Source organism: Coturnix japonica, chromosome 21 (genome assembly GCF_001577835.2).
Source record: "Coturnix japonica isolate 7356 chromosome 21, Coturnix japonica 2.1, whole genome shotgun sequence".
In the NCBI taxonomy this organism is placed as follows: Eukaryota; Metazoa; Chordata; class Aves; order Galliformes; family Phasianidae; genus Coturnix; species Coturnix japonica.
In genome coordinates this window covers 3,189,934-3,213,160 of record NC_029536.1, presented here as the reverse complement: position 1 = coordinate 3,213,160, position 23,227 = coordinate 3,189,934, and the positions used below count along the sequence as shown (strand labels likewise).

The following is a 23,227-nucleotide window of genomic DNA, read 5'->3' as shown; positions in this document are numbered from 1 at the left end:
ATGGCTGTTAAGCCTACAAAGTCCAAAAGTGGGAGGAAATGTTTCAAATACACTGTTTTAACCCTGTCAGACCAACAAGAGCTTGCACACTGCTGGATGCTGAGGGTGATGCTGTAGCTCCTGTATGGTAGGAATTCATACCCACCTTCCAAGAAATCATGAGATTGGTAGAAAAAATACATGACTTCTTGCACAAACAGGTGACAGCAAGTGTGTGGGACTCTGGTCAATTCCTACTGAAATTTATTTGCAGTCCAAATCTTGGCTAAAATCTGCATTTGATTAGTTAAGGAATTCTATATGATCCTCCTTTACAATCCAGCAGGAACTCAGGTGTACTTGCAACTGTAAAGCTTTGAATTTTCCTTAAAATATTAAGTAAAAAGAAATAATTTCCACATCTCCCTTTTTAAACAGACCCACGCTACCGAGTCCTCACCCCACCTTAAATCAATGGTAACCCAATTCAAATGCCTTACAGCTCTATCTGAGAACTAGCGCAGAGATCAACGCTTTTTATCTTAAGGATTATGGAGCACCACTTGGCTGACTAACACACCCAGCAGCCCATTAGACATGCCACAGAATCACAGAATCACAGAATCACAGAATCACAGAATCACAGAATTACCCGGGTTGGAAGGGACCTCAAGGATCATGTAGTTCCAACCCCCCTGCCTAGCAGGGCCACCAAACATACACATTTACTAGATCAGGTTGCCCAGGGCCCTGTCCAACCTGGTCTTGAACACCTCCAAGGACGGGGCATCCACAACCTCACTGGGCAGCCTGTTCCAGGACCTAACCACCCTTCTAGTAAAGAACTTTCCCCTAACATCCAACCTAAATCTTCCCTCCTTCAACTTAAAACCATTTCCCCTAGTCCTGCTATTATCAGCCCTTTCGAAGAGTTTACTCCCCTCCTGGGAGTAAGTTCCCTTCAGGTATTGAAAGGCTGCAATGAGGTCACCTCGCAACCTTCTCTTCTCCAGGCTGAACAAACCCAACTCCCTCAGCCTGTCCTCATAGGGGAGGTGCTCCAGCCCCCTGATCATCTTTGTGGCCCTCCTCTGGACCCTTTCCAAAATCTCCATATCTTTTTTGTACTGAGGACTCCACACCTGGACACAGTACTCCAGATGGGGCCTCACAAGAGCAGAGTAGAGAGGGATGATCACCTCCCTATCCCTGCTGACCACCCCTCTCCTGATGGAGCCCAGGATCCCGTTTGCTTTCCGGGCTGCCAGAGCGCACTGCTGGCTCATGTTAAGTTTCTCATCTATCAGGACCCCTAGGTCTTTTTCAGCCGAGCTGCTCTCAAGGACAACTCCTCCCAGCCTGTACAGGTGCCTGGGGTTCTTCCGGCCCAAGTGCAAAACCTTGCACTTTGCCGTGTTGAACCTCATTAGGTTCACCCGAGCCCAGCTTTCCAGCCTGTCAAGGTCCCTCTGAATGGCATCTGTTCCCTCCACCGTATCGACTGCACCACTCAGCTTGGTGTCATCAGCAAACTTGCTGAGGATGCACTCCATTCCCTCATCGATGTCATTAATAAAGATGTTAAAGAGCACCGGTCCCAAGACAGACCCTTGAGGGACGCCGCTCGTTACCGGCCTCCACCTGGACATAGAGCCATTGACCACCACCCTCTGTCTGCGGCCTTTCAACCAATTGCTTATCCATCTAGTTGTCCACCCATCAAATCCACCTCCCTCCAATTTGGAGATGAGGATGTGATGGGGGACCATGTCAAAGGCCTTGCTCAGGTCCAGGTAAATGACATCGGTCGCCTTCCCTTCATCCACCAACGCCGTCACTCCATCATAGAAGGCCACAAGATTAGTTAAGCATGACCTTCCCCTGGTGAAGCCATGCTGGCTGTCTCGGATCACATGCTTGTTCTTTATGTGATCAAGCAGAAGGCTCACTGCTTCTCCTTCCACCCCTCAGATTTGAGAAGGCAGCATATAAACTTCACCCCTCCACGCTGCAGTTCTTAGCCTGCCTGCCTTGTTTCATACACTAAACATACCAAGATTTATTAACCTTTACAGTAAAAACAAATAAAATGATGATGAAGTAAAAACACAGTGATGTAAGGGCTGCAGCTAGCACCGTTTATCTGTGGAAATCCAATTAGTGCTCAAGTGGTAGAGATACCTGGAAAAGTGCTCACAATCAAATCAAAAAATGATACAAAAACATTAACCTGATGGCTAAAAACTCCACATTTAAACATTTAAAGTAATAAAGGCGCTTTTATTGAGTATTTTCTATATTTCATTAGGTTCCAAATTGACGAGGAGCCCAAGAGATGCATTTCCTGGGCTTTTGGATCCTTAGACCAAATGCTCGACTTTGTTGTTGTTGTTGTAAAATGGAAAGAGAACGTGTGCTTCTTGCTAGAATGGCAAGCTTCCTTCTGCTGCAGCAGCCACAGCAACTACTGCAGGGGCAGGAAATGCTGGGGAGCCCGTGGAGATATTCTTAGATACCACACATTCATTCTGTACTCACTGTGATGTGACCAGAAATACTGCTTAAATTACTCTTCCATTAAAGGGAATCAGGATTTACCTCCATTGCTGCGTTCTACCAAAAATTCCTCTCTCAAAGCCATTTTATCACAGCCCTTCACTGGCAAACTGATAACACTGTTGGTGGGTGGACAGGCAGCTCCTGCCCACCTCAGTGGGCTCAAAGGACAAGAGAGGGGATGAATAAACAGCGAGGTGAGCCAAGTCCCTCACAGCAGTGCCCTCAACCTCAGTCTCCTTTACCAGACTCAACACAAAGCACACAGTGCAATGCCCATGCTCCAACCAAGGCCTTGTTTTTCTGGATCCTGTGACCCTGCTGCTTTTTGTCAGTGCTAAAGTCACTTCATTTTATTCTTATTTAAGAGCAAGCAGCAGAAGGGGGTAACAGTCAATGAGCAGGAGACCAACCTTCTGCGTAACAATTTTCTTCATCTCTCTAAAACCCCAGATCATGAGATAACACTTGTTAAGTTTGGGGGCATCTCACAGAACCTTATCATTGGTTTGCTTACAGCAAAATGCCAAACTTGCTTCCAGTATCAATCTATGCATGCTGCTCTTAAGCTTCACACAGAGTTGCTGAGTACACACATTCAGAGTAGCCTGCATTAAATGCAAAATATAATGCACTGAAATTCCATTCTGATGTGATTTAATCGAGTTAGAAGAAGCAAATTTCCTCAAACTGCACAGAAAGTACAGAAAAATTAAAAGGCCTCATTTCCTGTCTTTCAGCTATTGCAGGGCTGTTCTCTCCTGTTTACTTTTCCGTATTTTGCCCATTTATTTTTATAAGTCCTGAAGTCTTTACTACCTTTTAAGGGAGATTTCCTGACAGATCATTGAAAGGATTTTAATCTAAAGCTAAACCTTAAGATCCTTCTCCTTAATATGAACCCACTACTCAGAAATAAATTCAAGCCTTATCGCTATGATACGTAGGGTGCTCAGACTGTAAGGACTGGCTACCAGCAAAACAGTTCTTCGGTGACTTCACTGTTTCCCACTCACACGCTCAGGACTGACTGGCCCTATGTGTGATATTCTCTTTCTGCAGCAAATATTCATGACTTGGCTTTCAGACGCCCCAGAGCACCACCCGTCTTCAGGGAGCAATTTCTATGTTCCTAACTTTTGTATTTGGTACAAATTATAAAGAGGAAGGTGATACCTGGGATCTGCATGTTGAAATGTAAAATGGTTTAAAAAAAAAGAGAGAAAGAAGGGAAAAAAACACTATACCAAACAGGTTCAACATAGCAACATTTAGATTCACCTCCTCTCCTTCCCTTGTGATCAACAGGGATGAGCACTGCGTAAGAATCTGTGGTGAGAGATCCTCTGCTCCTGTTCGGAGTATAAAGAGTCCTGCTTTATTATTCTGCATTTGCATGTGGCAGCAAATGTGGAAATGTTTTAATAATACCAAAAATCCCAACAGAGTGGAGGAGGAAGATGTGAATAAAGGAATACAAGGACATTTACTTCCTTGAGAGTAAGACAGAAAGGAAAAGAGAGAAAGAAGATGACACGATAAGGGACAAAGCAAGCTTTCTGGGGTATATCTGGAAAAAAATAGAACAGAAATCATTAGGAAGTCCATAGTGCATCTACAGTGATACAGTGCGGATCAATTCATTTAACACTGCCCTGTACATTTACAGAAAAGTACTTTTGATATAATAAAGGCTCATAAACACACAGAAATTGGGTTAGATCTGTTTCGAATTCCTGCCAAACAATGGTTCAGAAAAATGAAGCTCTATTTTAATTAGCTCGGCTCAAGAGTGATTTGATAACAGCAGATGCTGTCTGGATGCTTTCAGCTTGATGGGCTCCACATACATGAACTTAAGAGTGGCTTTGATGCAATTAGATCTCACTCTCTCCTTTAACATGCGTTAGGCTCTGGAGCCAATGGCTTGGTTGTATTTAACATTTGTATCTTGAACTAGAAGAATATTGACAGCCTTCCTCATTCTTCAGATGTGTGGAGCTAAAGCAAAGATGACTTACTTGGGGCTGATCTATGATCCTTCAACAACTTGAAGACAGAAACAGAAGGGCACCAACGTATTACCCACAACATAACACTAAGGTCTTAGCATTAGATCTTTTTCTACTACAAACCACATTTCTCAGCATGTAACTGTTATAGCCTCAGTTAGTCCAGTAAAACAAAACAAAACAACAACCAGCCACCCACCCTATCGATTGCTGTTTCAATTTATGTCATTTTCTGTAAAAATCAGAAGGACTCAATGATTCCACACGCCTTTCACTCCTTTATTCCCAGAAGACACCCCATACCGCTATGCTGTGCAGTTACGGTAGGTTCCATCCAGCCACAGCACGGTTCTCCCACCCACTGTCTACCATTTTCTTTCATAGACAACTTCTTCCACTCCTGGAAACATGTGCAGGCTGACACGTTACAGAACCCTTTGCCTTTCTGAAGCAATCTCACTGCCTCACTCTGTAGCCATAAAGTACAGACATTTGCTAAAGGACACATGCAACATAGGAGCTGCTTCAGTGCGTCGGGGACAAGGCTAATAGGAGGTCTTGATTTGTTAATTATCTGACAGTTTGTCACAGCTGGGCTGTAAAGAGTGGGTGGGGGGAAACCTTTCTGCTTGGCTCTATCTTCCCCTAAATGCTGAATTAGGCTGTCAAAACCTTCATCCCACCACAAGAGGCTGCAAAAGGAAGAGCCATGCTATCCTTCCTCCTTCTCTCAGCAGGATATGTTGTTTCAGTTGTCCTACACTCCCACCACGTCTCCGGAAACGAATACGGCATATATAAGTGACCTTCACACCACCACACCGTGCCCAGTTATGTCAAGGGGCGTTAGCAGACCTGAGCATGATAAATCAAAGAGGAAATCCCAGTGCCACGGGAGCAAGCAAGGGGCGTTTATCCTGCAAGGAGTCCTACAGATGCTACCTGCTTGAATCAGCAATTTCACAGCAAGGTTTTGGAAGGCAGAAGGCTTGGCCCCTGTGAGAGCTGACACCGAGACAGATACGGAGTTACAGAGATAACGGGGTGGGGTAGTGGCAAGATTCCTTTTCTTCTTACATTTCTGCCCCATGTAATCCTCTAAATAGGGGCAAAAGTTCAGGCTGTGAAATGGGATAATGCATGGAATACCCCCATGGAGACAAAGCTGGAAAAGCAGAAAGCAGGTTGTGATATAGCAGTACTTACTAGAAATGCTTACGCCTCTTAAATCCAGTTAAATGTGGCCGTTAAGCCGTGAGAGCCTAGGGAGATCCCCACCCACTCCTCCGTTTTCCCTGCAGGCCACGTCCAGAGCATCCCATCACTCAAGTCCTCTCCTCGACAGGCCCCGGATTATGAAAAATCCCCTGCAGGAGCTTCCCACGTGCACAGGACACACCCCATTCCTACCACCATCGATGCATCTCCCTCTGAGTCGTGGGAGGCTCACAATGTATTCCAGGCACACAGGGGTGCTGACTGCTCGCAATGGGAAAATCAAAGGTATTCAGCTCTGGCTTGATGCAGGTGATCAGAAGCTCTAAGTTCCCGTGAGCTGACCATAAACATTCCCCTATTCTACTGTAACATATATAAAAGAAAAAAAAAACAAAAAAAAAGGTGTCCCAAGTAGATGTTTGTCTTACACTTACAGCAGCCAAGGAGCACATAGATAAGTCAGTACACAAGTCAGGCTCTCACATTATCTGCTGCAGAACATCTTCTTTACCATGACAAAATTGGTGCTTTTCTTGTTCAGAGCTGGCATTCCATTTTCTAGTGTGATCCATCTACCAGCATACAGCAAGTCAGCCGTAAGGGTGGAACAAGAGCTATAGTCTCCTACACTCATTATTTACTCCTGAGCAGTGAAACAAATGATACTTTTCTGCACAGACAGTCCTACCTTCCCCAGATGGAGACTGCCAAGAACTCCACTGGGGACAAAACAACTGTCTTTATCTTTCATCAGGTAAAGTTAATAGACCCATTTCAGGGAACATTTGCAGATCTTGTCCCTTGAAAATAGCATTTGCTAAAGCACCGCATCTCCAACTTTAGGCAGGTCTGACTCCCTTTTGCACTCATCTATCCTGGTGGCTCATCCCACATTCCTCAGGCTGAAATGGCAGCAAACTCCTTCAGGAAAATGAGAGTTACCGGAATAAATGCTAACTCTTCAAACTAGGAGAAACAGAACTCCTGACAGCAATTAAGAGTTGAAAGCTGTTTACTGGGTAGTAACTTGGTGACTTCCTTTGAAGCCCTTTGCATCCCTGTGGGGGTCATAACCTAACTTTGAGAAACACTACTTGAAGGAACTTAACTATAAAGAGGAGCAGGTGATGACATAGCACTGTTCCCCACCCTGCATCTACATAAGAGTTTAGAAGCAATTTCCCAGCTGGTCCTGGTGGCTTCAGCCCCTTTGCCTTTAAAAGCTCTGCCCTACAGTGATACAGACTCATAGGTGTTGAGATGATGCCCAAGATAAAGACCCAGTAGCATCATTGATAATGTAACCAATGCAGCAGTCAGCATTAATTATTCCAAACCACTACAGGCAAAATCTGTGTCTCTTAAAACATCTGTCTCTCACCCTTCTGGTCTTTAATAAAATCACCCTCCTAGCCATAGGGTGTAACTGGGAGCATATGAACGCATGCGCATGCAAAAACATAAATGCATAAGGAGAGATTCAGCTCCTCATTAAAAAATGGCATAAATAAGAACTCACCAAGGAATTCTGCCAGAGTCTGATTTCCAGATCTGGTTTTGCTGCATTCTTGCCCACCGCCTGCAGAGTTCTGGGTGCCTCCCTATCCTTCTCCAGCTGTACTGTTCTCTTCAAATTCAGACTTCTTGCACCTATAATTACTAGGTACCCTGTGCCAGGCTCCTTTAATTAACCAACCCAACTCTTCTCCCTTTGGGATCAGACTAAGCTCTTTTTTATTAGTTCCATCATTTCAGTATCTAGGCCTAAGCAGGATAACTTACATCACTTTGTGAGTGGGAAGGTGGGGTACCAATGACCTCCAAAGCACCTGTCCTCTTCCCAGCAGAAAAGGCAAAGAAAAGGCCGTGAGCCATGGGATATGGCACGAGGGGTTCCTGCAACACCTTTCAAACCTAATTACATCAGCAAAAATTACACAGCTCTAAAACCTCAGGAAAACACCTGGCACGGGGGGTCCCTGGCAGGCCAGTTAGATACTACTACAGCCCTGAAGGTGCTTCAGTCCAAAGGTGAGCAAAGGCAAGAACTGAACAAACCCCTTAGATGCTATTACGCTGGAAACAACCTTCTGGTTTTCAGGGCTCCAAGAATGAGATGAGCATTCCTGGAGAGCACTACTTCCCCAAGCCTCCCTCTCCCCAGCTGACACTGTTGCACCAGCAGCTGGGATGCAGTTTGAATTACAGGTCCATGCAAAGCCCTAGAAGACAAGGATCCCCACCTTGCTCTTCCTACTTAGCACTCCACCTTTCCGTCTCCCAAGAGAACAGGTAGATCAGAGCCCAGATAACATCCAAACAGTTCTCTCGACCTGCCCTGCGTGGAAACAGACAGCTCTGCGACCCCCTACAGCCAGTTTGGTGGGATTCTACATGTAGCTGAGATATTCTTTGAAGCTATTTCACCCCATTCACAGTCAAACTGCAGCACACATGCAAAAGAGAAATGTCAAAATGCACGCTGGCCTTTTCTGGACCATAGGGTGTTCAGCATGTGAGTGCTCCTGCACATGGAGGTAAGAGAATGGGAGGTGAAAAGCAGAAGAGCTGCTGAATGCCCTGGATTTCGTAGGCCAGGCGGTCACTCCAGTTGCACAGCTCGACTTCCCCTGAGAGTTTCTCAAGGAGAAACCAGCCATCGATCTTGGGACACACAACTTCCAGGACCGTTCCTTATCTCAGAACAGCTTCTGCCACGAATTCCTGCATGCGCTTTAATGTTTAAATTATTAAATGCATTAATGTATTTACATTATTCAAGTCTTATGTGCATTTTTCTAAGATAATTTATGTATAAGAGTTTGAATGTCCATGACTGTTAATGTCTACAACCCTTCCTGTTCATTATTGATTCTGGAAGGAAAAAAAAAGAAAGGCAGTGTTTTAATGCCTTATTTTTAATGTATTAAGAGTCTGAATAAGTGCATTCTCTTTTTTCTTTTGTAATTTCATAATTTAAGTAGTGCATTTATTAAACTGACACAGTATGAATTGTGGTGAAGTCTGGCACAGGTCCATGCTGCCAACGCAGCCCAACCGACCATCACGCTGCTCTGCAAATCAAGTACAAGCTCAGCCTGTACGCCGGCTTCTACTCCCTACCTGAAATCAGAAGGGACGGAGGGTACAAAGAAGTCCTTTCAAAACACATTTGCTTTGCTATTTACATGGGTTTTCTCTCTAATTTCCATTTTCAATCGGTGAAAGTTTCCATATGGTATTGATGAACTGTTTGCATGCAAACCTGTTTTGTTAATGAGCTCTTATGGTACCTTTTAAGTCCGACAGCATTGAAGGCCTTCAAAAATCTACAGCAACTGTAATTTTGCAGTTTCTCCACCACAACGGTGCACACTGTAATTTTTTTTTCCCCCTAAAATTAAAAACCTGCCCCTACTTTTATGTTCGCAGGCAGATTTCACACAGGAATCAGGTCACCTCCACTGACGAATAGCAGAAGTCTCTGAAGCAGAATGTAACAGCTATTCACCAGCAGCTGGCCACCCCGCATGCCACTTTGGGACAAAAATGCTATAGCAGGCAAGAGAAACTGGGAGAAAAGAGTCAGCTAACACACAATGGAACTGCCTCCACTCATTCCACCCACACATAAACGGAGCTGCATGGACATGCACTTTACATATAAATTATGTGTGAATGCTGTAGATGTTTATAGCCGAAAATACTACTTCCAAAGTCCAGCTTTTACTGCCAGACAAACCCACCGGCAGCACAGCCTGCACGGAGCAACAGTGACACCCTTCGGCTCTGCGCCGACCCCGGCACCCTCCCAGCATGGCAGCCCCCGCTCCAGCACCTATCAGAGCAACCCATCAAGAAGCCGAGCTGCAGAGAGATAAAACTTGCTGTACGTAGGCACTGTATGTAATTGCGAGTGTGTGCATAAGTTTCACAGTACGTTCTGCATAATTACAGCCCTGCCTGGCACAGCTGCCAGTGCGAGCATGAACACACACGCACACACGTAATGTATGCACAATACTGTGCATATGGACTTGGGAAAAGGCAGGGAGCAGCGAAAGTTGCTGGCTGTTGTTTTAAGAGCTGACTCTGCCATTTCTAAGGTTAAGTTTGTGTTTTTTTGCTACTCATTACCATTCTTTAACTGTTACAATTTATATCAGCATATAATGTTAAATAATTACAGGGAGCGGAGCTCACTCTAGCGAGGATATAAACGCGCTGTGGGATTCTACAGATTTAAACAAATAACACTCACAGCAGGGGGTGAGCAGATGAATTAGCATTAATATCCTGCCTGGGAGATCCCAGTGCAGTGCTATGGCTTAAATACAGATCTTTTCTGTAACAGTCAATATGACAGCTACTAGCAATACGGCCCGGCATGCTCACTAGTCAATACAGCAGCTGCAGCTGAAGGAATGCCCTTGCAATAATCCATACGGCAGCCAGTTAAAATAAATAACTTCCCTTTAACAGTCTATACAGCAGCCAACTGCATTAAAACCTTCCCTTTTAAGGTCTATACAACAGTCAACTAAATGGAAAAACTGGCATCCTTCTTGGCAGCTTCAGAGGGAAGTCAGGCATCCAAGAGGGCAGGACTGAGCTCTCCTCATCTCCTCGTGCCACTCTGGGCGCCCCACGTAGCTGCCTTTCACAAGCAATACCTTCAATTTGAAAATTAAAGCCCCAAACCTGGTTCTTTCCAGATGAGAATAACAAACGATGTAGACCACAGGAGCAGTCCCTCAGAGCAGTGACAACGAGGCTTCTCCTAGCACTGCCACTGACACAGAACTGCCCCATCCGCACTGCGAGCAGAACCCAAACTTCAACTCTCTGCCTTCCATCAGCCACTGGCGGTGGTTTTTATTCCCTAACCAGAAGCAACAGGCTGTGGTGGGCTGGGAGCAGTGCGCTGTGCCACAGCACTCCATGCTGCAATAACAATGGCAAAAGATGGTCGTATAAATCACAAGGAATGGCTGTAAAACATTCAAATCTGACAACTGAACTGCAGGAAAAATCCACGACCACAGTGAATTCCACAAGGCAGAACAGAGCTTCTATATATGTATACAAACATACTGGTTTTGTAACCAGGGTCATGTTCTGCTCTCATGCACACAGACTTCATACTGGCATCACTCTGTTCTGTGATGGAGTTCCTATGGGTGTTCACTGTGAGTTAACTGACTTCCAGAACAAAACCATAGAATTCCTGCTAAGTACAACAGCATTTCTTGGGTTAAATTACAAAGCGCACCACAAACAAACATACAGCACTTCACAGTGGGCTTATAATTTACAAATTGTTGTAAAAGCAGTGATAAATCACCAGAAAATCAAATATGTTCATATTTTCACATTTCCCATACTGTCAGGTTTTATCGATAGGGAGCTCTGCCACTAAAATCCCACATTTGCTGGTTTCCTATAAAAGAAAGGAGAAGGATGATGATTTTGTTGTTAGAAGTTGGAACGACAAACAGGAATGGCATTTCTTCCTTAAAACCCCACAAATTTAAAACATCTGCCTGCTTTCCTTTTGAGGAACCTGTCCCTTTGGGGATACATTAAAAACAACAACAACAAAAGAGGGATCTGCAGGCCCACCAGATGGTTGGCACCTGGACCAAGGCAAGGAATTGAGCAAGAAAATGGATCTTTTTTTCCAGGTAACAGGGGGGAAAAATCCCTCTCTAAAACCTTTCCCACTGTCAATGCCTGATGTTATTTTATCTCTGACTTTAAGGGAAGTGTGGAGCTACAAACACATTCCAGCTTATAGCCTCCCAAATTAAAAATACACGCCACCCCTACTCCAGAAGTCACGGTTTGAAGCTTTGAACATCTTTTGCAAAACGACAGTTATTAAAAACAACAAACATGCACAACAGTGAGTCATCTGGTTTCCAACTTCTGAGTCAAAAGGGGCCGATTCCACACAAAGTGAAACCTGGCTCCCCGACTACTTGCATGTTGAACGATTTGTATCTCTGCACCACAGCTTCAGAACAGGATGTGGAAAAAAAGAATGAAAAGGAGATGGGAGAAAAGGGGAGGGGAGGGGAAGAGAAAGAACACTTCTTTACTGGTCCCAGTGTCATTGCAAATAAAGACCACGTCAAGATTTAAACCATAATAATGGAAAGGCTATAAAGGTCTCTGCGATAATGTTTCCTCTGATATTCCCTTTCATAAATGCTCTCTTTATGTTGCGTGCTTTGCAATAATACATGTAATGTTTGTGAACTAGCCCCACTGGGAAAGCTGCATCATATGAAGCTTCACAGAACACTACATTAGAAGCAAGATAATGAATTTCCCTGCTCCCCAACCTTTGTCAGCTGCACCTATCTTCTTCAACAGAACGCAGCCAACATGAGGAGACAAGTCATCCAAAGCAGCCTCCACATCTGTTTAGCTGGAAACAGATCTGGATGTACCAGCACACGGACATGCAGTACAGTGTTACCTCTTCCAGCGCAATACCTTTCTGGGTTGGGCTAAAAGCCTCTTTCCAGATCTGACATGTATAAACAAGAGCCCTGAACCTCTTCACAGCTATGCCAATCGGATCAATAGCATTCTGAGCTTCCTCTTGGCAATGGAGGAGAGGAACATGAGTGCCAAGAGCATCTGAATAACAGATCGCTGCCAATGCAGAGCTGTGAGCCTCCCTGTGGTGGTGCATATAAATACACACACAGTGTGTTGCATGGCTGCAACATCACTCTCATTTTGCACATGCAGACCAAGACCCCATGCCTGTGCATGGAGCTCTGCCTTCCAAGAAGGAAAGTCCACCAGCAGCCCCAGACTGCTGCAAGCCTGGCAGAAGTAGAGCAAAGACAGCCTCCTCTGTAAGAATTCAGGGTCAGAATGGAATCCCACGAGGCCTTAACAGTGAACGTCCCAAGCGACCTGATAGCAGTACTCTATGACACACGGGGTGCTCCGGTAGCTGACCATTGGAGTGAGAACTAAATCCATCTTTACAAGATCATGGCAACCTGATGTTGAGGAAAGGGTTGTCAAAAATATAGTGTCAAGGGGGAGAGGGGGCTCATCTCAGTCTCGACTATAATTCTCAATCATCGTACAGAAAGTATTTATATCCTGTTGGCAGCGTGTGTAACCAATGCGACTCTTCGTGTCAGAGCTGTCAATTACAGCCCTGACTTATGAGGAAAGATTAAATGAGCTAAATATGTAGAGCTTGGCTAAGAGATCGGGATGGGGGTGGGGAAAGGAGAAATGATGTGATAACTGTCTGCAAACATCTGAAGGGTGCAGATGCTTAAGGAGGAAAGGAATCACTTGGGGTGGCACACACAACAAAGAGGAGAAGCAAGCTGGAAGGAAGGCAGAAAATTCTCACTGTACAGCAGGAAAGCTTCACTGGAGCAAGATGTGCTCAGCTGTGGAATTGTATCCCAATGAGTAAACAGCATCACTCGGTCCATTCAGAACACCTGGCAAAGCACTAAGAGCTGACAGCTGAGGACAATCCTGCCCTGACCAAAAGGTGTAAAACAATGTAAAAAAGCAAGGCACACTGGGAGCGTGGCTGATGATATGAAGTTATACCTCCTGCATCTCTCCAGCTCTAAAATCCTTCTACTAAAGAGCTGTGCAGATTTGCATTGCTACTTGTCCAGAAATGTGACTGTCAAAATAGCTGTGTTGTGCTATGAGATCACAGCAGGACAGAAGACCTGGTCGGGTCAGTCAGGGAGAAGAGCCACACACACACACACACAACAAACAGAAGTATTCAGATGTTTGGAAGACTTTTAATTGAAGCATCCTACAGACAAATACAGGAAAAGACTCTAACAAGTTGCTCTGGATCTCCCAATCTAAGAATTACACTAACTCTCTTGTCTCAAATCTCTCTTCTGAAGGAGCTGGCATCAGAAGTATCTGAGGGATGTATTCCTGAGCATCAAAGCTGGGGAAAGTTCTTTCAAGTTCCTGAATAATTCATTCTGCCTTTTGTGCCTCAGCTGCCATGCTCTAACGTGATGAAGACGCAATGTATCCCATGCTCTGAGGCAATACGCAGAGGCTGTAGATATTGCAAATTTTTCTTACTGCATGATCTCTTAGGTAAAAGTAGAAGGAAGCCAAGAAATTAAAGTTATCACGTGTGAGCAGTTATAATCTCAGGAGAGTCGCTAGCTGTCACAAGACTAACTCTTTTTGATTGCAGTAACAATGACATAGCATCTGGATAAGGGCAAAAGGAGTCCAACTGCTCAGTGGTATTAGAGGAGAGGAATGAAGAATCTCTGGCAACACTCTCCAGGTTAGGAATTTAATAACACTGAGTCAAGAGGCACTCTGAAGAACCAGTCTCCTACATAAAGTTATTTCAAGGAGCTAAAAAGGCAGACACTCCCGAGAAGTTCTTAAGCTGGTTTCTCCTCTCCCTAAGCAGAAAAAACTGCAGGCAATTGCTGCCCTCTACAAGTTGTTCTGCACATAGCATGTTATCCACACACATGGAGCTGAGATGGTATTGCTATCTCACCTTCATCCCACAGCTCATCATCGCCAAAGCACACATGCACAAGCAGCTCCTTGCTGTGTGCCACCACCTCTTAGAAATTAACAGGTTCCCCTTCCAGCAGATGGGGCACAAAGCACTCCGTGTGTAAGCAGAGAGCTGGGCTGCCAACCTGCACGGAGCCACCAGCTGGCAGCAAAGCAATGCATGACCTATAAAACACTGCTGGTAGGTGTAGCACGTTTAGATCTCCAAAACATCAGGTGAGTGTAAACAGAGGAATGAAATTCATTTTTCTCAAGGGTAAACACCAAGCAATGTTAAATATTTCCTAAGTGGGTGCCAGCATTTTTGGCGCATTACAACTATTTTAAAAACATCTTCAAAGTTTTCTGAGTATTGGTTTGTCTAAAAAGGAGACGAGATCTGCTTTCCGAACACTCCCCTGTGCAAGTGCAAAGACCATAAGCTGCTAACTTAGCACACTGCTAGTGGTGAAAGTGAGTGTGCCTGTTGTGCTGCCTCACCCACTGGCTCTAACTGGTCCCTTAACCTGTGAGCTCTTAGGAACAGGCAAATCCATTGCTCCATTTTGTACAGTCTGATAAGGTCTTATGCACCTTTGGCCTGTCATACTGCCAGTACCTACCTTTCACGTGGTAGCGTGTAATTAATGCTAAAGTGGAAATTACATCCCAAATTATTACACTTCGTCCTCTTTTAAAATAGGGATTCAAAAGAATTCCATGGAAACTTTCCCACTGACCTCAGAGAGGCAATTAGACTCAATGTGACAGTATTCCTTTAACGATGCTCTGTACGTAAATTTGCATCTGCATGTTTTGCACATATAATGTGTTTGTCTGAATCAACAGAGCAGAAGGAATTGGCAGATTAAGGGAGTATATTTTGCACGAACAACAGAAGTTCACAAAGTCCCAGTTGTAAAAGACAAAAAAGGCAAAAACAACCTCAAACTTATCAAAAGGTCAAATGCACGAGAGGTCTGCTTAGTCAGTGCAAGAATTCTCTCTGCAGCAAACCAAAGAGCAGCACGTAAGGAAGTGGTGCACCTCCAGCTCACTGCTCCTGGCCCCATAAAGCTGCAATGTGTACAGCTCTGCACAGCCTGATGGAATTATTGTCCAACACCGGGAATCCACAGCAACACATTCAGGAGCTCCCCAAACAAACGGAAGCATTATCACACCATTAGGGTTACTGCCTGTACAGGAGGTCACCGAGCTGATAGTCTCTCTCCCCCTCCTGCTGACAGTGCTAAATTACCCTGACTAATGTTTCGCTGGGGGCTATAAGTTAGTTGCCTACTGACTCTGGCTGTCTGGGAATCCCCTCTGGACAGATTTACTTTTAGAGAATTATTCAGTGTAGGCCACCACTCTGAACAAACCCATTGTGGCAAACAGAAAATTTGTACAGCAAACAGGTATAAATCTTGTGTTAAACAATAAAGGGTGGGAAAAAGGAAAGCAGAAGCGTGTGAAGTATTGTCCCTCCTGAACACTCCTGTCCCTCAGAGCATCCCTGAAAACAGGAATCCTTCCAAAAGAAATCTACAGATCTCGACTGGGATCTTTAAACTTGTAAATAAGGCATAAGGACCACATAGAATCCCTAGTGCAGGAGTGTGTTCTAGAAATCTCTGTATAAGTTTCTCATTGGAAACACCTTTCATGCCTTTATTAATGTCATGGTTTTGTAATTTTGTAATTTTGCAATTGGAAAAAAAGAAAAAGAAAACAAAAACACCATAATTTCTAGTGGAAGAGAATCCTTAAAAGAAACCCCTTGTTTTCTTATAGGGTCTGACAGAGCATTAAGACAGCGTCTATTACTTTACAAGGAGAGGATACAGATCTGCAGTGTGTCCAATGATTTGTTCATCAAAAATGGACTGTGCATTCTCATTAGCACCAAGAAGCTCTTCCACATCTTACAGCACAATTCTGTAACCTTTCGTCATCCCCCATTTGGTTCACATGGCTAAAGACAACAAATCCTACACTAACTGCCATAAGAGCAGCAGTACTTCTTGTCACCTTGTACTTCTGACAGCCTGTAAAAAAAGGGAATAAGATGTCCACATTGCAGGGCTAACTGATGGCACCTGCAATAAGAAACAGAGAGAAACAGCACATGTTAACAGTAAAAGAAGAAAATTTAAATGATTCTGCAAAAGAGAATTCTTCTCACACCACAGTCCTGCAGTTTTCTAACTCAGTAACAAACCAAGCCAGTGATTTACGATCACAAGGAATATTTTATATTTACAACTAGTACTTCTTGCAGCACCAGAAAGAAGAATGAGCGTATTTCACGGTAGGAAGAAGTAAAAACTAAAATTAAGCAGCACGCAGGAAGACCTCACTTATAAGCTCTGTTCCCTTTGGTTTTCCTTACACACCAGGCTCCTGTCAGGTGCTCTCACAAGCTTTGCCTTCATAGCTGCCATTTAGGCTGAAGCAGATTGGGCAAAAAGCAAACGCCAACAGCAAAAATATTCAGCTCCTGAAAGCACCTCAGAAGCAGCACAGGATGTTTAATGAGCTGCAAGACTGCTGGGGACAGTCAGAACAAGCTAAAAAGAAGCAGAATGGACTAAGTCATTACAGTAAAGAGAGAAATTAGATCAGAAGAATGAAGATTCAAGAAGAAAAGGCAATTACCTAGTGTCTTAATGTCAAAGGAAGTGGTTTTGTCCTTTGTAGTTATGTATTTTACACATCCCAGGACCTTACTTTGAGCAGCTGCAATAAGACAACCCTATTCCAATCCCACAAGTGCCCAGAGGATTATTGGAGGTGGCCGCACATACAAAAGCTGGAGGAAGCAGAAGGGATGCAGCAATGTTCACTGAGAAGCTGGACTCAAGGAGAAGCTGATCCTGCACTGACGATGACAAACGTGGCTGTAAACAGCAGCAGAGCGAGATGCTGACACTCCGCTAACACAAGGTTACACTTCCCACTATGGAGCTACACGGCAGATTTTAATGGGCCAAAACCGACAGCTAGGGAAATGAGTGTCCGCTCTCTACTGCAAAAATTATAGCTCTTCCCATCCCCCTCCAACTCATTCTCCACTGTCAGTACTGTAACACAATGACCTCTCATTAGGGGGCATTTTTCAGTTGGGACAGTTTATTGTAAGGACGCTGGATAACTCAGGGGATTAATGGCACGGATGCGGAGCCCCTCATCTCCAGTTTGGTAGTTCAGAACAGCACGTGCTGGGAGTGAGCTGCAAGAAGAGTCATGCAGTAGCAGTTAGAAGTGTGACATGAGTCTGCACGGCTCCATTCTGAAGGCCTCAGTAACGTGATAAACCTTAGTGTCAGACAGCATCTGGTTGCATGATCTTGGAGAACACAGACACCTCCTTGTAAATAACCACTGCTTTTCCTGAGTTCCCCCTGAAAGCTGCAGGCTAACACAGTACATGGAAGACAGCACCACCAGGCATGGAGCAGAAGGTATTTAGCACTGTGCAGGATGCAGTACTCATTAAAATCACAAATGCAATACAAAACCAGCTTGAGCCCATAATGACATCTGCTGACACAGCACAAGATGCTCCAATTCCATTGCATTAATACATCCAACACAGATCGCAGCCCTCAGAAACGCCAGCCCTTTCAGCTACCAGTTAAGTCAATAAAGGCAAGAGGGGGACAGAACAGAATTTGGTCATGAGATTCTTTTCTTCCTCCTCTAGACTCTGTAAGAGCTTTTAGACATCTTCTTCCTCAACTCTTTCACACCACATCTGAAATCAGCAACAATCTGCCTGAGCTCACGGCTTCCCCATACGGAGCCATTTGTTGGACTCGTGCCATGGTTTGTTCTGTTGTTTCCGTAAACACTTTTATGACACAGTGCCATGTGCCTACAAGGCCACCCTATGGACCCAGAGCTGCTGCACACGTTACAAGGCAGCGTGCACAATCCTGGCTGCGGAGAAGCCACAGCAGTGCGGTGGAACTCAGGTCATCTGGCTGACAGAGCTGCACCACTCCTTTAATAAGGCTTCTACAGATACCCAGCTGGAAACAATAACGGCTCCGAAGCGAACGTGACAGAGACTGTGAGAGCTTAATATAAAAGACAAATAATGAAAAAAGAAGGAGAAAGACTCTGCTTTTCAAAGGGCCCTAATTAGCTCACATGCAAGACTCGCCATTATGAGACTATAGTTTACTTAGGAGTTCTTTACATTCATAAATATTTGTACACGTGTACAAATACATATCCACACAAAGATACACAGCTGCCACATGCTTCCTCTGAGCAATCCTTCAGGTGCATATAGAGTAAGAAACTAATTAAATCGAAGGTAACGTTAGAATCTGCCTTGAAGAGAAAGCACTGTTGACCAGCACAAGCTGTGATGATGTGCTGCCAGGGATAGGCTTCATACAGGAGGGGAAAAGGAAAAAAACACCAAATCCATCACAAGGCTGGTGTGTTATCTTTGTCAGTAATGACTCTGGGTAATCTCACATGCAGATGTCTATGCAATCAAGAGATTGCACAGTGTTACTAAGGTAGTGCCGAGTTTAATAGAATTCTTTAGCAGCCCTTTCATTAGATGTATTATACTGACCCTTCCCACTTCATAGTCTTTACTCACATCTTTCTCCTATAAAAATTAACTCCTGGGTTCTCCACACAAGAGTTACAAAATAAAAATGTTTTGCCATGACCTGCACTATGCCATTATGGAAAGTACTTGAGCCTTCTCACCACAGCCTGTATTCACCATGAGCACCAAAGGAAAGGCAAAGGAGAAACTCAGTGAGACAGATGATGTGCTTAGGACAATGAGAAGGGCGAAGATTTCTGGCAAAGTTAAAGAGGAGTGAAGAGTAAGGGGGAAAAAAAGGGAAAATGAAGGTTGTGAAAGGAATGGCTGAAGCTCAGGAGGCTGATGTCTCGCTTCATGGTCATGGCCACAGGTCAACAGCACAACAACATTGGGCAGTTCAGACCTTTTTCACAAAGAGCCAGCTCCTTTCATTCAAAACGAGCAAAGACAACATCTCATATATTACATTATTAGCAAGAAATTGCGTGCTGCTGTTAGAACTTACCAGAGGCTCCCGAGATGCTGCATTTTCAGTAGCAGGGCTGGAGCCGGCCTGAAAAGTAAAAAGAAAAGTGAGGTTACATCGCCACCCCATGGACACAATTAGAAATGCTCATAAAGGGCCATCCGGACAGGCGAGCAGGATTTGGGCAGACACACGTTTCTGTTATTAGCAATAGTTCAGTGATGAACCGAAGACCAAAAGGTCACACAGAAAATTAGATCCATCAGTCGTCACTTAAACAGAACCCTGTCAATGGGCAGAGCTGCTGTAGGGAGCCAGAGAGCACTGAGACTGGTTTCCAAGGGACCCAGCGAGTCCTTAACATCTGTAAAGGTTTTTGAGATGATAAAGAAAGACAGTGGTCAGAAGCAGCCCAAAGTATTGCTACAAAAGTGGATGCAAAGGAACTTTGCTCTAATTTTATGCTTCTTTTTCCTCCTCTGTAGACCTCCATATGACACTGAGCATCTCCCATTTCCACCGCCAGTAACACACCCTTTGTTTTCTGCATGATTCTATTGAGAGAATACAGTGAAAGCTAAAACTATCTAGTGATACCACTAAGTCCTTAAGTGATCTCTTGACCTCCAACTACTTGCAGTTCTATGCAATACATCACACCTTCAAAGCAGCTCAAGTCTCTTTTTTCCCCATCTAAACACCCCAAAATATACAGAAATAAGTATTTGCCACAAGAGGGTGCCAGTAACACAAATACATCCAACTGCTGCTTCCAGACCCATGTGCATCCTCAGGCCCAACCAGCTCTCACAGCAAGGCAGTGATGTGTGGAGGCTCTTGGTGTTTCCCCATGCAGCCACCTCCACTTCTGTTTTACCCACTGTTTCTCTGCTAAAATTTCATGCACTATCAGTTCATCTCAATGACTGCAAATACCAGTTTCCACACCATACCCGAATCACGCGGACTGGTGTGGTGGAGGCAATGCCATGCGACTGTAAGAAAAGGGCACTTCTCCAAGTTTATGGCTGAGCTCCTGTCTCCATACACAGTGTTATTTACTGTCAGGCTCAGAACTGACCTCCATGGGTTTCACAGCCCCTATAAAGTCCCAGAGCCTCCCATGCACAGGAGCACATCTATTCTGCCTTCAGGAGCTGCACCAGCACTTAGAGTGGCACGTGCAACATTTAGCTGGCCTGGGAAGCTGCCCAAAGAGCATCTGGAATGAAGCCCAGGTTAATGTGGGAAAATATGTATGATGTGGGTAGGTCAGAGTTTTGAAAGCACATACTCAAAAATTCTGATGTGCTTGTAAACAGCCTGATGACACATTTGATGAGCTGGATAATTCATAGTATTTTGATTGTATTGTATAAGGCTACCAACAGTTTAAATGAGATCTGCATTTCCTTCCAGCAATATCACTGCACACAAGGCATGGTGACAGTGAAAGAACTAGTGTCCTAAGGCAGAGCACAACAACCCTCTGGTACATGGGAGCTCTGAGATAAGTCAGGGAAGAATCCATCCTTTCTATGTAGTGGCTGTTCAGTAGCCTGTGTTTAACAAAGCAATGGCCATCACAGTCCAGAGACCAAATATCCCATACCATAAACCATCCTTTAAGATGCACACAGCAGAAAACTCCAAGGCTGAGCACTGCAGAGCTGGAGGCAAGAAGGGAGGAAAATTCACCTACACGTTGGCTAGTGATGCAACTAGAGAAGTGTGTCTATGGAGCAAGAAATCAGGTATCTTTCAACATCTTTGCAATTTAATTATTTCCCTACATGAAGGTAAAACACAGCTAGATGGCAGACTGGGCCCAGAGTGGATACAGCGAAGCTTTAGAAAGAAAACAAGGTCTGGGCCTGTGCTGCTGCTGGCTGAGCCAGTGATGCTCTCCAATATACAGTCCAAGTACTCAGCAGCAAAGAAACCCTGATAGCCCTGAGAGGTCTGAAATGGGTTACTCTGTTCACAGCCTACACCATCTGATCACCCCCCACTTTTAGGGGGTTCTTCTGCGTTTTTCCTTTGTTTTGTTGTTTTATTAAGCAAATACATGACTAAAAAGCCCAAAGAATATGATTTCTAAACAAAATAAATTATTTAGAAATCTGTAGCAGAAACATTTATTGCCTTCAGAACATAATCCTATCTATGTCAATGATTTCATCTGAGCTGCAACACCACTCTCTGCAATGCTTGAGGCAATACATTAATTCATGAGAATGAGACAAAGTAGACAAAACAGACAGTAAGGCAAAAGATATCTGACGCTCCCTCTGCAGCATCTGAACTAACTAGATTTGTAATAGCAGATGATAGGATCCAAACATAAACATGTTAAGCAAGACAGTCCTACCACTCACAGGTTCATGTTGGTAAAGATAACTAAGGGTAGAAAATAAACACATTTTTTAAGTCCTTTACATGTTTAGTGTGTTACAAAGACAACCTCTTACATGCCTTGGTACCAGTGTCAAAACTGCAGTGGCTGCATATCATGAGTGGTATTCATATGCTGATTATCATATGCTGATAAAAAGCTTTATTGCAAAACTGTCCCCTTAAGAAATCATCTACTGTGCTTCATATCCTTTAATTGCAGATTACAGCCCTTGTTTCTGGCCAAACCTGCTGGTTTCTCTCCAATCCCACCCGAGCTAACCAGATTTGAGGGCACCGAACACTCCCCAGCTGCAGTTCTGGATGAAGACATGCAACCAATGTCAGAGTGATGGGGGAGGAGAGCAGGACATGACAGCCTTAGACAGAACAACCCTTCTGTCCCATGCTAACACACAACATGGGGAAGGAGGAACTTCAATACACAAACAGGGCTGCTCCTGGTGCACAGATCATGGCTATCCAGCAGCTGAACTCACTGTTACCTCCTGTACCCAACACCAAAGCAGCCCTACAAACTGGATCTGCTATGAGGAGCCAGACACAGTGGTTTCTCTGTGGCAAAAAGTTACTTTCCAACAGCCTGCATCCAAAATGCAAACATCAAGCCTTCTTTCAAGGCAAAGCAATACTAAAGAAGTATAAAACAGAGACTTAAAGGGTGCATTGAGTGTACACGATATCATAGGAACCCAAATGTTTCTCAGGCAATCGCATTTACCAATTAAGCAGACTTCTTCATTGGAAACCTGCAGGCAGCTGCCTCATGGACTGCCCCAGGTGGCTCACAGATCAGTCTGAGGCTGTTTCAGGCTTCCTCCTGTTGACAGAGCTCAACCCACATCATGAGGAACAGATTGATGTGCCTGCACCTCAAGGTGCTACTGATGAAAGCACACAACCAGCACAGAACTGCCCAGCAAGCCAACCAGCAGCCTGATAATGGGGCCTATACAGCCTGGGAGCTCACAGTGTCAGAGCACAGCCTTTATGGAACGTATCTCATCTCTGTTTAGTTCAGCAATGCTCACTACAAACTTAGCTTTTTCAGTCCAAAATAAAAGTACCAATGGAAACGTGTGTGGTGATTCAGTCAAATGAGAACAGACGTGAATGACTGCACAGAAAAGCGAAGCAGACTTTGCTGTTTCCCTCCCTGCTCCTCTCTCCTTCACCTGCAAGGAAAGGCCTTTCTGCAACCGCTTCAAGGATGGTTTTACAGCCTTCATATGGTCCAGCATAGCACTGCATCAGAGGCAGAGGTGAGATGAGGAGTGCCAGGTCCCTGCTCCTGGGCTCGGTTGGCAGTGTGTGACACTGGGGTTATGCTGCACTCTGTCCTATGGCACCGCCTTTGGGGTTTCCCTCACAGCTGGCTGGAAACCCACAATGAGTGCAGCTCCACCATGCTGCCATCTTCCCTTCTGCCTTCCCCGTTTGCTTCAGGGCCCAGTT

General features: G+C 44.6%; 1 protein-coding gene across 1 annotated transcript in view; it reads right to left on the bottom strand.

Annotated features, from left to right (window-relative positions):
* PEX14 (peroxisomal biogenesis factor 14) overlaps window positions 1-23,227 on the bottom strand; it is a 72,195-nt gene that overhangs the window by 48,241 nt on the left and 727 nt on the right. The window contains exon 2 of the mRNA XM_015882386.2: window positions 19,397-19,444. Coding sequence (XP_015737872.1) covers window positions 19,397-19,444 — 48 coding nt within the window. The remainder of the gene's footprint in view (window positions 1-19,396; window positions 19,445-23,227) is intronic.